Below are 14,574 nucleotides of genomic sequence, written 5' to 3'. Positions count from 1 at the left end.
TTAAAAATGTTATTATACGTTAGCTTAAACTACAACATGTAATGTCAGAGGCAAGATGGTATCTGCATATTGTGCACAAACTGCATGTAATTCCATAATTCCACCTATGATTGAGAACAGTTTGATCTAAAATAACAGACATGGCTTGATTTGGTTTGTTTCTTTGGTTTTGCTTTTAAGCTCCATTAAAAAAGCCAAAGCATATGTCACCGTTAGTATCTGGTGTGCTGAACATGCCTGTTTCAGGCATATGATGGCAGATCAAATCTGATTAACATATTATGCCATAAAAAGGAGGCATACCGGGAAGCTAATATATGTACAAACAGTAAGATGAAGAGAAAGCTTAGATTTTCCTCCAATGTAATATATTTACTGCTACTAATAAAACTTTCAATACCGTCTAACATGTAATTTGAATGTCAACAATGTAACAAAGACAGAAACCAGTTGCTAACAAAAACATGTTGAAAAGACACTAGCACAGTAACCTTGCACAAAAAGGCAACGTGTATTGCATTAACGGAACGATTTCTTACATTGCTCAGTGCCCTACAAATTCCAACAAAGATAGCAGAATTCTTAAGCTTCCTGTATCAAATGGAATAATTTAGTCTTGTTGCAATAGCCTTTTGCAAGAAGATAAACTGCCAGACATGATTTAAGTATCTGAGCAACAAAATACAAAGAATACTTTATGTGGGGAAAAACTTGGACCAAAAATGGATCCATTGACGGGGTCATGGATAAAATGTGACTGGCTTGTAACACAAAGAAAGTCAGAAAACATGATACAACAACAGAAAAAAAAACCTAAAGATTGCAGACTTACTGGAATCTGTTTCTATCCATGACAGAGTTTTTTCTTGAGGTGCCGCACTCACTGCTGTTCTCTTCACCTTCCTCAGACTCCAAGCTGCGGTTGCAACTGCGAATGGTTTGCATGATATTATTCACGGTTGATTCTTTTTCAGTGTTGTTTAATCCATCTTTCCCTATTCGTTGCAGAAAGTTGTCTTGCCCGTTGTAGTCCGACACAAACTGCAAAATATATTACAGCTTTCAGGTGCTTTTGTTTGATGATATTCTGGATCAATGATGGCACAATACAATTAGAAGAAAACTTGTCATTTAGTAAGATTTCTCGCCTATAAAGAGGCATTTAAAAAAACTGAAGCTAAGCGTACAGTATAAACTATTAAGAGAGCTACATAGCTAATTATATCTACCTTCCATGTTACTGAGGTGTAACTATTTACAACAGTTTTCTAATTCATTTTATTTCTGGAAGGATAGTTACAGATGTTAATGGCAAGCCCAATGTGTGCGGTTTTGGACTGCCAATGCTTGTAATGATTAATTCAAACATCTTTAGACTGCTCAGCCAAGAAGCAGATGAGACTCTATCTTCTTAACCGTTAGAATTCGGGTCGGATGCATGCAGGACTTAATAAAATTGAAAATCAACATTTCTGAAAGTATTGAAAAAGTTTAGTGGTCTATTTTTGCTAGACTATACCCCTAAAAAGACATTTACAATGTAAAAGAACACTGGAGTCACATTTCACCATTTATACACATATACAGTAAGTAATACAAATTAGACTTAATGACCTTTAGACACCAAGCAATCCCTTCTGTCACCATTCTTTCCATTGTGTGTATAAGAGGGATGTAATTCAGGGTTCTGGCCTACTAAAGCCATTCTTCATACTATACTGCTGAATTCACTTCCCTAGCATAAATCCAACATGCATCCACACACAGGCAGCACCTTTGTTGTCACTGTGCCATGCTGCAGTCATCAGAACCTGTGAGCGCTAAACTCTCTTAGGACTATACCACCTGAAGAGCTGTAGTTTCCACTGACACCTCTCACATGGCTACTGGGGTCAACCAGGAGCAAGCAGGCATTTTCCACACAGGACAGAATGCAGACACTTGCCAACAGGCTAATACTGCTGTGTCTAAAATGACAGAAGAACTGCCCAACCACTGTGCATCATGCAGATTATCTGTCTGCAGGTGTACATGGACAATTCCCATGAAGACATTGCTGTAATGTCTACTGGGGAAATTATCACAGCCACACGAGGCTGCTTTTGCTCATTTCATTTTTTTGCATTTAAAACCCATGGTTGCAGCAACGCACAATAGAAGTGACTAACTGTCAAATTAATATACAGTAGGCCATGGAAGTCCTTCCTGGAGAGGTAAATGGGTTCCAATCAATGGATAGACAGTGTCTAATTAGACAGCCAATAGGTTGACACCATATGATCGACATGCAATATGTCGACAGGGAAAACAGTTTACTGTGTTTATGGTCGACAGGTTCAAGGATCGACATGACAATGGTCAACACAACTTATTTTATTTTTTTAATGTTTCTATTTTTTTTTTACCTTTGCTTTATTTTGCATTCACGTTGACTACAATTGGGAATACTAACCTACAGCGGAGCGAGCCACCTTGGCTGAGGCCTGATGACCAAAGCGAGCCTGTGAGCGTCTACATTTCCTCTAATCGCGGTCACAGAAGGTGAAATGGACACATTTTGGAGGGGGGGGGGGGGGGGGGAGAGAGAAAAAGTGTCAACTTTTTAACCTTGTCAACCATATGGGGTCAACCTATTGACTATTTTCTGTAGCTCTATTATACCACACGTCAAGTTACCTGCTGTCTGAAATGCAGGCGTAGCCCAGTGTTAAATGTTCAGGTAAGTGATTCCCTGCCTAACTCCTTTCACATCATTATAATATATGGTGAAAGATTAAATATTCTCTGTACAGAGCCGTGCAATGTGTAAGCGCTATATAATATAATATAAAATAATATTTCCATTTTACTTTAATGTGGAAAGATATTTTTACTTGACTGAGGGAGAAGACGTGAGCCAAACGATCCAAGTCATATTTTCATGCACCTGACAACATGTCCCACCATGCTGTGACTTCTTCCAATATCTTCCTTTGTATCTACGGTGGCCAATCCCAGGATCGGGATCGGCGGGATCCCGGAATTTAGGCCCCTAAATGGCCGGGATTCAATCCCGGGATTGGAAGCTCCAATCCCGGGGATTGAGGGATCAGCGTTGAGCGTCCACAGGACGCTCAGACGTTGCCCGGCTTCCTCCTTCCGGGTCCCCAGCGCAGCGTGAGAGGTCACGCTGCGCTGTCAGCCGCCAGCAGCGATCAAAGGATGTTCTCCTCCTGCCCTCGGTATATGGTGAGTTATATGTGCAGGGCGGAGTGGGGCGAGGGGGCGGCCACCTAGCTAAAAGCCAATCCCGGGTATCCCTGGATTGGCCATTTTTCAATCCCGATACCCGGGATTGGAAAAATGGCCCGGTATTGGCTTCCCTAGTATAAACATACAGTATATAAGATCTGTTCACCATTTGCTTTAGCCATGTAACAATGGCCACATGCAAACAAGGGGCCCAAATTAACACAAACCAGGTTTAGTTATTTTTACATGTACATTTGCCGATTTAATCTATGTATTGTTTCTTAGCACAGAGAAATATAGATGTTGTGTTTAACTTTCAGAAGTCCCAACAGATCAACACATAGACAACATTGGAAGAAAGTAGAAAAAAATAGGACAATGGTGAAAAGCTGTAAAACAAAATATAAAAAAACCCAGACAAAACAGCAGAAAGGAAAAGGATAAAGAATGAGTCAAGATCTACCACAAGTACCTCCAGTGTTTCATTCTGAGAATTGTAGCGAGGACATAATCTCATTAGACTTGCAGCTCCATCAAGAACGTCGCACAGTTCCTTCAAGAAAACTCCACAAAAAGGAACAACTTTACAGCCCGGTATATTCAGTGCTCTGTTCACCACTTTCCTATAGTCCGAGGACAGTTCATGCTGGGCCATGGCATCTTTTAAGCTTCTCATCGTCTCTATGTCACTTTGATCCATAAATTGCCACATTTTCAGCACTTTCCGTGACCTAATAATAATAATTAAAAAAATTAAATAAAGAAGTTTGGCATTGTCCTGTACACATAATCCTCTATCCTATAGGCCCGCTGTCACAGTTTCAGGAATTTGAATTACTTTCACAATAAATTTAAAAGTATAGTTCAATTCAATTGAGCATGTGCGCATAGAATTTAATATTTAAAAAAACTTATATATGATGACTTCAAACGCTAATACACAAATGCTGCTGTGTATAATGCAAATGCCAAACAGATGATCACCAGCTTGTACATGTGGGCATTTGACTAGAGGCTGGAAACACTTCGCATCTATGAATTTGAAAATCCTCTATGATCACTTGGTTGAGAACGTTCCATGCCAGCACTGAAGCCTGAGACACATCAAATATATTTGTCCTATAGGTTAAAAATACTGTAACTTGTCGTGCAGATGATTGCTGTCTAGTTCTGTGCACGCTAAACTGCACCATTAATGTTTTCCATTCTTTCAACTACTTCGCTAGCATTAAAATTTACTTTAACTACACTTAATATTTTTAAAGTTTAAACACGACTGCTTTAAGCATGTAAACATTATAACCTTTTCAGGTTATTTCCAAACAGTCCACTAAAGTTTGTAACTGTATGGCTATTTAAAACCTTCTCTGACATAGTGCCAGCTGATGTTTATAGCAGCTGCTTTCACCTCTCCTCAATTAAGAAAGTACCTGAGTCCAGCCAGGAATTCCATCACAGCGTTGTAATTGCCCACGTTCCAGCAACACTTCGCTATGTGCACCAAGTGGGAGAAAACTTCGCGTTTTTCCTCCATGGACCCTGCAGCAAGGATCAGCCAGGTCACCCATGAGCTAACCTGGGAATGGAACAATTAAACAATAAACACATTTTGCAGAAGGATTGCAGGTTGCATTTGCCAAGCCTCTTACCAGTATTCTGACCCTATATCCTGGTATAATGAATTCCATATAATGCAGCATGTAGATGTGTCTTAAACAAGAATTCATTAACCCTGGAGCTACCTCTTGTATTATTTACAGTACCAATTATATTTTTATTGGCTATGTATTTTTCTTATAACTGTGCCAAACAAAAAAATAATAATTAATAATGCAACATATATCATACATAGCAATGTTGTTGTACGTTTATACTCATATATTTCATAAAGTGGATTTTGTAGACAAAATATTTCAGGAGTATTCATTAGTTTTGTTTGTATGCGAGTTAGTTGGGTACGGGACCATGGCATCCTGACTGGCATAATCCCGACAAGGGCATAATCCCTCCCTTCCCACTGCCTAACTTTAAATGACCCCCCTTAGCAGCCTAACCCTAACACCATCACACCGGCAGCCTAACCTTAGCACCCATCCACCCCCCTTCCCCATCTTAGCCATAACCCGCTTCTGCATACTTATGTTCGGCATTCCGGTGACGGCATTCTGACAGGTGTCGGTCTTCTGACCTCCGGCATCTCATACGTCAGGATGGCAACTACTTCCCATAGGGTTGGGTATAGGATGCCGGCAGTCAGAATACTGACAGGGGCATGTAAGTAAACTAACTCTAACCCTTATATCTCCCCAGGAGCTGAACCCTAACCCTCCTGGGCATACCTACATTCCGGATTGCGGCTATTGGGATTCCGGCATCAGCATGCTAACAGGTTTCGGGATTTCAGGGCTGGTCTCCTCACCGCCCGCATCACATATGTCGGTTTGCCAACTACATCCTATATAAATAGCCTTTCCCAGTTTGAAGGGCAATACATGGGATTTTTACATTTCCACAATTGATAACACTGCTATTATATTAATATACAAGGCAAGCACATAAAACTACACAAACAGCTGGCGTGCTAGAAATATTTAACAGCAATAACAAGCTTATAAGCTGCGAATGTTCTGAAAATAGTTCTGCCAATGTTGAATAAAATATTTTTGGGGAAAAAAATGCTGGCACCATTTGATCATTACTCAAAATAACAGAAAAGAAATGAGAGGAATGTGTTAATATTGTTCAGGACAAGTCAGAAGAAAAGACACAATGTTAAGTATTAGCAGGACAATCTAAAACAAAGGAAAACATTATTTCAATGGCATTATTCACTAATTTTTACGGGAAAAGAACCAAAACACTATCTGAATGTTTAGTAAGGCTTGTGCTCTTAAAGAATAATCATTTTACCCTTTTAAGGAAAGCCAATGCCTTAGTTCAGTTCTATGGCAGGGATACACTTTCATGTCTTTCTTTACGATTTTGGAAAGGAACTGAAATAGGAACATAATGAGTTTCATCACAAAATAGAAGGATTGTTATGAACTAAAGGAGTACCTTCTGTACCATTCTTTGTTCCCTTTCCAACCATTTTACCATAGACATACCACATGTGTGCACCTTTATAAACAGTGTTTGCTGCGATTTTCTGTGCTGGATTAGAAAGCAAACATTTTATTACAAGGATTGTTGTATTTTATGTAACTGTAGGTGCTTTAAAAAAGTTTTATTTCTGCAAATCATCAAATACCACTTCCACAAATATTTATTATTATGTTCCTATAGATCAGAGTTTCCCAAACTCGGTCCCCAAGGAGCACTAACAGTCCAGGTTTTAAGGATATTCATGCTTGTGCACAAATGGTATAATCAAACTGGCTTAGGTACTAATTTTGGACCTAATTCAGAGTTGATCGCAGCAGCAAATTTGTTAGCAGTTGGGCAAAACCATGTGCACTGCAGGGGGGGGGCAGATGTAACATGTGCAGAGAGTTAGATTTGGGTGTGGTGTGTTCAAACTGAAATCTAAATTATAGTGTAAAAATAAAGCAGTCAGTATTTACCCTGCACAGAAATAAAATAACCCAAATCTAACGCTCTCTGCAAATGTTATATCTGCCACACCTGCAGTGCACATGGTTTTGCCCAACTGCTAACAAATTTGCTACTGCAATCAACTTTGAATTACCCCCTAAGTAACCTGTGCTTAAGCATGGATATCCTTAAAACCCGGAGACTGTTACTGCTCCTTGAAGACCAAGGTTGGGAACCACTGCTGTACACCTTGAAAACTCTATGCCTTGTGAATTCTATAAGCTAATGTGTAGCATATTAAAATGTGTCAGACTGACTTAACTGAAATGCCCTGACAAGAGCATAACCTGCCAGCTCAAGCTGCACTGCCACAGGTTCCTAGCAGTCACATCTGTCCATGATCTGTACGGCTCCCTAGGACAGAGAATGCCGCTTCATACAACTGTATGTTGTAACTTGAGGACATTACACTTTCATTATCAAAAATGTAAGAATGTGTGATTAAAGAGTTAATACTGTTAAAATAAGAATTTACTTACCGATAATTCTATTTCTCGTAGTCCGTAGTGGATGCTGGGGACTCCGTCAGGACCATGGGGAATAGCGGCTCCGCAGGAGACAGGGCACAAAAATAAAGCTTTAGGATTAGGTGGTGTGTACTGGCTCCTCCCCCTATGACCCTCCTCCAAGCCTCAGTTAGGATACTGTGCCCGGACGAGCGTACACAATAAGGAAGGATATTGAATCCCGGGTAAGACTCATACCAGCCACACCGTATAACTTGTGATCTGAACCCAGTTAACAGTATGACAAACGTAGGAGCCTCTGAACAGACGGCTCACAACAATAACAACCCGAATTTGTTTGTAACAATAACTATGTACAAGTATTGCAGACAATCCGCACTTGGGATGGGCGCCCAGCATCCACTACGGACTACGAGAAATAGAATTATCGGTAAGTAAATTCTTATTTTCTCTAACGTCCTAAGTGGATGCTGGAGACTCCGTCAGGACCATGGGGATTATACCAAAGCTCCCAAACGGGCGGGAGAGGGCGGATGACTCTGCAGCACCGAATGAGAGAACTCAAGGTCCTCCTCAGCCAGGGTATCAAATTTGTAGAATTTTGCAAACGTGTTTGCCCCTGACCAAGTAGCAGCTCGGCAGAGTTGTAATGCCGAGACCCCCCGGGCAGCCGCCCAGGATGAGCCCACTTTCCTTGTGGAATGGGCCTTGACAGATTTAGGTTGTGGCAAGCCTGCCACAGAATGTGCAAGTTGAATTGTGCTACAAATCCAACGAGCAATCGTCTGCTTAGAAGCAGGAGCACCCATCTTGTTGGGTGCATACAATATAAACAGTGAGTCAGACTTTCTGACTCCCGCCGTTCTTGAAATATATATTTTCAATGCCCGGACCACGTCCAACAACTTGGAATCCTCCAAATCGTTAGTAGCCGCAGGCACCACAATAGGCTGGTTCAGGTGAAACGCTGACACCACCTTAGGCAGAAAATGAGGACGCGTCCGCAGTTCTGCCCTGTCCGTATGGAAAATCAGATATGGGCTCTTATATGATAAAGCCGCCAATTCTGATACTCTCCTGGCTGAAGCCAGGGCCAGTAGCATGGTTACTTTCCATGTAAGATACTTCAACTCCACCGATTTGAGCGGCTCAAACCAATGGGATTTGAGAAAATCCAAGACTACATTAAGATCCCACGGTGCCACTGGGGGCACAACCGGGGCTGTATATGTAGTACTCCTTTTACAAAAGTCTGGACTTCAGGAACTGAAGCCAATTCTTTCTGGAAGAAAATCGACAGGGCCGAAATTTGAACCTTAATGGACCCCAATTTGAGGCCCATAGACAATCCTGTTTGCAGGAAATGTAGGAATCGACCCAGTTGAAATTCCTCCGTGGGGGCCTTCCTGGCCTCACACCATGCAACATATTTCCTCCAAATGCGGTGATAATGTTGTGCAGTCACCTCCTTCCTGGCTTTTACCAGTGTAGGAATGACCTCTTCCGGAATGCCTTTTTCCCTTAGAATTCGGCGTTCAACCGCCATGCCGTCAAACGCAGCCGCGGTAAGTCTTGGAATAGACACGGTCCCTGCTGAAGCAGGTCCCGTCTTAGAGGTAGAGGCCACGGATCCTCCGTGAGCATCTCTTGAAGTTCCGGGTACCAAGTTCTTCTTGGCCAATCCGGAGCCACTAGTATCGTTCTTACTCCCTTTTGCCGTATAATTCTCAGTACTTTTGGTATGAGAGGCAGAGGAGGGAACACATACACTGACTGGAACACCCACGGTGTTACCAGAGCGTCCACAGCTATTGCCTGAGGGTCTCTTGACCTGGCGCAATACCTGTCCAGTTTTTTGTTGAGGCGGGACGCCATCATATCCACCATTGGTTTTTCCCAACGGTTCACAATCATGTGGAAGACTTCTGGATGAAGTCCCCACTCTCCCGGGTGTAGATCGTGTCTGCTGAGGAAGTCTGCTTCCCAGTTCTCCACTCCCGGAATGAATACTGCTGACAGTGCTATCACATGATCTTCCGCCCAGCGAAGAATCCTTGCAGCTTCTGCCATTGCTGTCCTGCTTCTTGTGCCGCCCTGTCTGTTTACGTGGGCGACTGCCGTGATGTTGTCCGACTGGATCAACACCGGCTGACCCTGAAGCAGGGGTTTTGCCAGACTTAGAGCATTGTAAATCGCTCTTAGCTCCAGTATATTTATGTGAAGAGACATCTCCAGGCTTGACCATACTCCCTGGAAGTTTCTTCCCTGTGTGACCGCTCCCCAGCCTCTCAGACTGGCATCCGTGGTCACCAGGACCCAGTCCTGTATGCCGGATCTGCGGCCCTCTAACAGATGAGCACTCTGCAACCACCACAGAAGAGACACCTTTGTCCGTGGCGATAAGGTTATCCGCTGATGCATCTGCAGATGTGATCCGGACCATTTGTCCAGCAGATCCCACTGAAAAGTTTGTGCGTGGAATCTGCCGAATGGAATCGCTTCGTAAGAAGCCACCATCTTTCCCAGGACTCTTGTGCATTGATGCACAGACACTTTTCCCTGGTTTTAGGAGGTTCCTGACAAGTTCGGATAACTCCCTGGCTTTTTCCTCCGGAAGAAACACCTTTTTCTGAACCGTGTCCAGAATCATTCCCAGGAACAGCAGACGTGTCGTCGGGGTCAACTGAGATTTTGGAAAATTCAGAATCCACCCGTGTTGTTGCAGCACTAGTCGGGTTAGTGCTACTCCGTCCTCCAGCTGTTCTCTGGACCTTGCCCTTATCAGGAGATCGTCCAAGTAAGGGATAATTAATACGCCTCTTCTTCGCAGAAGAATCATCATTTCGGCCATTACCTTGGTAAAGACCCGAGGTGCCGTGGACAATCCAAACGGCAGCGTCTGAAACTGATAATGACAGTTTTGCACCACGAACCTGAGGTACCCTTGATGTGAAGGGCAAATTGGGACATGCAGGTAAGCATCCTTTATGTCCAGGGACACCATAAAGTCCCCTTCTTCCAGATTCGCTATCACTGCTCTGAGTGACTCCATCTTGAACTTGAATTTTTGTATGTACAGGTTCAAAGATTTCAGATTTAGAATAGGTCTTACCGAGCCGTCCGGCTTCGGTACCACAAATAGCGTGGAGTAATACCCCTTTCCCTGTTGTAGGAGGGGTACCTTGACTATCACCTGCTGAGAAAACAGCTTGTGAATGGCTTCCAATACCGTCGCCCTGTCTGAGGGAGACGTTGGCAAAGCAGACTTTAGGAACCTGCGAGGGGGAGACTTCTCGAATTCCAACCTGTAACCCTGAGATACTACCTGCAGGATCCAGGGGTCCACCTGTGAGCAAGCCCACTGTGCGCTGAAATTCTTGAGTCGACCCCCCACCGCTCCTGAGTCCGCTTGTAAGGCCCCAGCGTCATGCTGAGGGCTTTGCAGAACCCTGAGAGGGCTTCTGTTCCTGGGCAGGGGCTGCTTGCTGCCCTCTCTTACCCCTTCCTCTGCCCCGAGGCAGATATGACTGTCCTTTTGTCCGCTTGTTCTTATAGGACCGAAAGGACTGCGGCTGAAAAGACGGTGTCTTTTTCTGTTGGGAGGGGGTCTGAGGTAAAAAGGTGGATTTTCCGGCAGTTGCCGTGGCCACCAGATCCGATAGACCGACGCCAAATAATTCCTCCCCTTTATACGGCAATACTTCCATATGTCGTTTGGAATCCGCATCACCTGACCACTGTCGCGTCCATAAACTCCTTCTGGCAGATATGGACATCGCATTTACTCTCGATGCCAGAGTGCAAATATCTCTCTGAGCATCTCGCATATAAAGGAAAGCATCCTTTAATTGCTCTATAGTCAATAAAATACTGTCCCTATCCAGGGTATCAATATTTTCAGTCAGGGAATCCAACCAGACGACCCCAGCACTGCACATCCAGGCTGAGGCGATGGCTGGTCGCAGTATAACACCAGTATGTGTGTATATACTTTTTAGGGTAGTTTCCAGTCTCCTATCAGCTGGATCCCTGAGGGCGGCCGTATCAGGAGACGGTAACGCCACTTGTTTTGATAAGCGTGTGAGCGCCTTATCCACCCTAGGGGTGTTTCCCAGCGCGCCCTAACCTCTGGCGGGAAAGGGTATAATGCTAATAACTTTTTTGAAATTAGCACTTTTCTATCTGGGTTAACCCACGCTTCATCACATACATCATTTAATTCCTCTGATTCAGGAAAAACTACAGGTAGTTTTTTCACCCCCCACATAATACCCCTTTTTGTGGTACTTGCAGTATCAGAGATATGCAAAGCCTCCTTCATTGCCGTGATCATATAACGTGTGGCCCTACTTGAAAATACGTTTGTTTCATCACCGTCGACACTAGATTCAGTGTCTGTGTCTGGGTCTGTGTCGACCGACTGAGGTAAAGGGCGCTTTACAGCCCCTGACGGTGTCTGAGACGCCTGGGCAGGTACTAACTGGTTTGCCGGCCGTCTCATGTCGTCAACTGATTTTTGTAATGTGCTGACATTATCACGTAATTCCATAAACAAAGCCATCCATTCCGGTGTCGACTCCCTGGGGGGTGACATCACCATTATCGGCAATTGCTCTGCCTCCACACCAACATCGTCCTCATACATGTCGACACACACGTACCGACACACAGCAGACACACAGGGAATGCTCTTATCGAAGACAGGACCCAACTAGCCCTTTGGGGAGACAGAGGGAGAGTTTGCCAGCACACACCCAAGCGCTATAATATATATGGGAACAACCTTATATAAGTGTTGTTCCTTATAGCAGCTTAAATATATCAAAATATCGCCAAAAAATGCCCCCCCTCTCTGTTTTACCCTGTTTCTGTAGTGCAGTGCAGGGGAGAGTCCTGGGAGCCTTCCTCACAGCGGAGCTGAGCAGGAAAATGGCGCTGTGTGCTGAGGAGAATAAGCCCCGCCCCCTATTTCGGCTGGCTTTTCTCCCGGAGTTTTAGATATCTGGCATGGGTTAAATACATACATATAGCCTCAATGGCTATATGTGATGTATTCTTTTGCCATAAAGGTATTAAATATTGCTGCCCAGGGCGCCCCCAGCAGCGCCCTGCACCCTCCGTGACCGCTTGGTGTGAAGTGTGTGACAACAATGGCGCACAGCTGCAGTGCTGTGCGCTACCTTCATGAAGACTGAAGAGCCTTCTGCCGCCTGTTTCCGGACCTTCAATCTTCAGCATCTGTAAGGGGGGTCGGCGGCGCGGCTCCGGGACGAACCCCAGGGTGAGACCTGTGTTCCGACTCCCTCTGGAGCTAATGGTGTCCAGTAGCCTAAGAATCCAATCCATCCTGCACGCAAGTGAGTTGAAATTCTCTCCCCTAAGTCCCTCGATGCAGTGAGCCTGTTGCCAGCAGGACTCACTGAAAATAAAAAACCTAAAAACTTTTTCTAAGCAGCTCTTTAGGAGAGCCACCTAGATTGCACCCTGCTCGGACGGGCACAAAAACCTAACTGAGGCTTGGAGGAGGGTCATAGGGGGAGGAGCCAGTACACACCACCTAATCCTAAAGCTTTATTTTTGTGCCCTGTCTCCTGCGGAGCCGCTATTCCCCATGGTCCTGACGGAGTCCCCAGCATCCACTTAGGACGTTAGAGAAATATATCTTCCAAAACGGATGCACAAATGAGTAACTTATGGAGCTGAAGATTAAACATGATGTAACTGGAGTGTTTATGGGTAACTAAGAATGATCAGCTTTGTAGACCTGTCGTGGAGATGTACCCTGTGTGGATTGGTTGATTTATACACTGGGGCAGGGCCAGTCAAATGCCTGAAGAACCATCATTTTGACCTGTAGAAGATTTTATTAGGACACAGTCCTAAAGATGCTGGAGGTGCTTCATCTGTATGTAATGGAGCAAACTAGCTAATAAAAGGAGCCATATTGGCCGTCGACAAATCAGAGGTATTTCTGGTCTATACATTCATAGGACAGATCTTAATCAATTCCAATTTCCACCTGAAGTTTATGCGAGTCCACAGGGCCTAATTCGGTAAGGGGCGATCCTTACTCCAGTTTCCCAATGTTCAGGAAACTGCACACGTGCAGAACGGGTCATTCGATTGCATCGCAGGGATGTGAATGCCTATGCCTGATTGACAGGCAGAGATGTTCGGAGGAGGGTGTGGGTGGCCGATGTTGGGAAAAATGGGTGCATGTCACCTCTATTTTCCGGGAGTGGTGAGGTCTAGGACTGCGTCACGTACGTAGTTTCCTTGGCCTCGTAAGCTGCACTGTGATAGCAAGCCTAAGTAAGCTCAGGCTTACTCAACCTGCCGTCACAGATGAACATCACAACCGATGGACGCAATGTTCATCACAGATGCGATTGCATCGCAAATGCAGGAAGAATGGTGGTATGCACCTCCTCCTGTATTTTATTGCAAAGTATTACATTAGTTCTGCAATTGCATTCCTTACTGCATTAGGCCCACAGTCCACATATTAAGGTACAGATATCCCTGCATGCTGTAAATACAGTATTACCAGCTTGCACAACTGTTCCAGTTTATATATTTGGTTTCCTCCGCAATCTTTACTGAATTAGGCTCACAGTCCACATAGTAAGGTACAGGTATTCCTGCATTCAGTAGCTACAATATTATCTGCTTGCACAACTGTCCCAGTTTATATATTTGGTTTCCTTCCCTTAACTTAGCCTGTTGGATGGATCTAGAGAACTATAGTGTAATGCCCATATCATTTATAATCAGAAGAATCAGAATCAGCTTTATTGGCCAGGTGTACTCACGTACACGAGGATTTTTTTGTGGTACAATGCATTGCCAAGCAGCAACATTAAGGAGGAATAAATAGAATAAGAAAGGGGAAGAATGTAGCATACATTACAAGCATTACATGTATGAGTTCATACTGCACATTGCAACTGTACGATAGACTCGACATATTAGACATATTATACATGTAAAAAAAAAAGGCTGCTTGGCAGAGCAGCACCGAGGCAGCCATCGGCGGCGCCATCTTGAACTCATTTATAATGTGATGTGAACCAAAAATTATAATGGGTTCATGAACAGAGTTACTAATAATAATTACACATTATATATATATATATATATATATATATATATATATATATATATATAAAATAGCGCTCTTTCTCCAAACAGGACTCAAGGCGCTTTACAGACATCAATACAATAAACGTAATACAGGAGATTAATACAGCAATACACAGGCCACACAGACATAAAAATAAAA

At 43.7% G+C, this 14,574-nt stretch overlaps 1 protein-coding gene across 13 annotated transcripts in view; it reads right to left on the bottom strand.

Annotated features, from left to right (window-relative positions):
- PLCE1 (phospholipase C epsilon 1) overlaps nucleotides 1–14,574 on the bottom strand; it is a 624,299-nt gene that overhangs the window by 110,447 nt on the left and 499,278 nt on the right. For all 13 annotated transcript variants that reach the window (XM_063961638.1, XM_063961640.1, XM_063961641.1 and 10 more), the window contains 3 exons: nucleotides 4,662–4,807; nucleotides 3,704–3,962; nucleotides 833–1,041 (listed from right to left, as the gene is read on the bottom strand). In XM_063961638.1, coding sequence (XP_063817708.1) covers nucleotides 833–1,041; nucleotides 3,704–3,962; nucleotides 4,662–4,807 — 614 coding nt within the window. The remainder of the gene's footprint in view (nucleotides 1–832; nucleotides 1,042–3,703; nucleotides 3,963–4,661; nucleotides 4,808–14,574) is intronic.

This window comes from Pseudophryne corroboree, chromosome 3 (genome assembly GCF_028390025.1).
Source record: "Pseudophryne corroboree isolate aPseCor3 chromosome 3, aPseCor3.hap2, whole genome shotgun sequence".
Taxonomy (NCBI): Eukaryota; Metazoa; Chordata; class Amphibia; order Anura; family Myobatrachidae; genus Pseudophryne; species Pseudophryne corroboree.
This window is presented reverse-complemented; position numbering and strand designations above follow the sequence as displayed.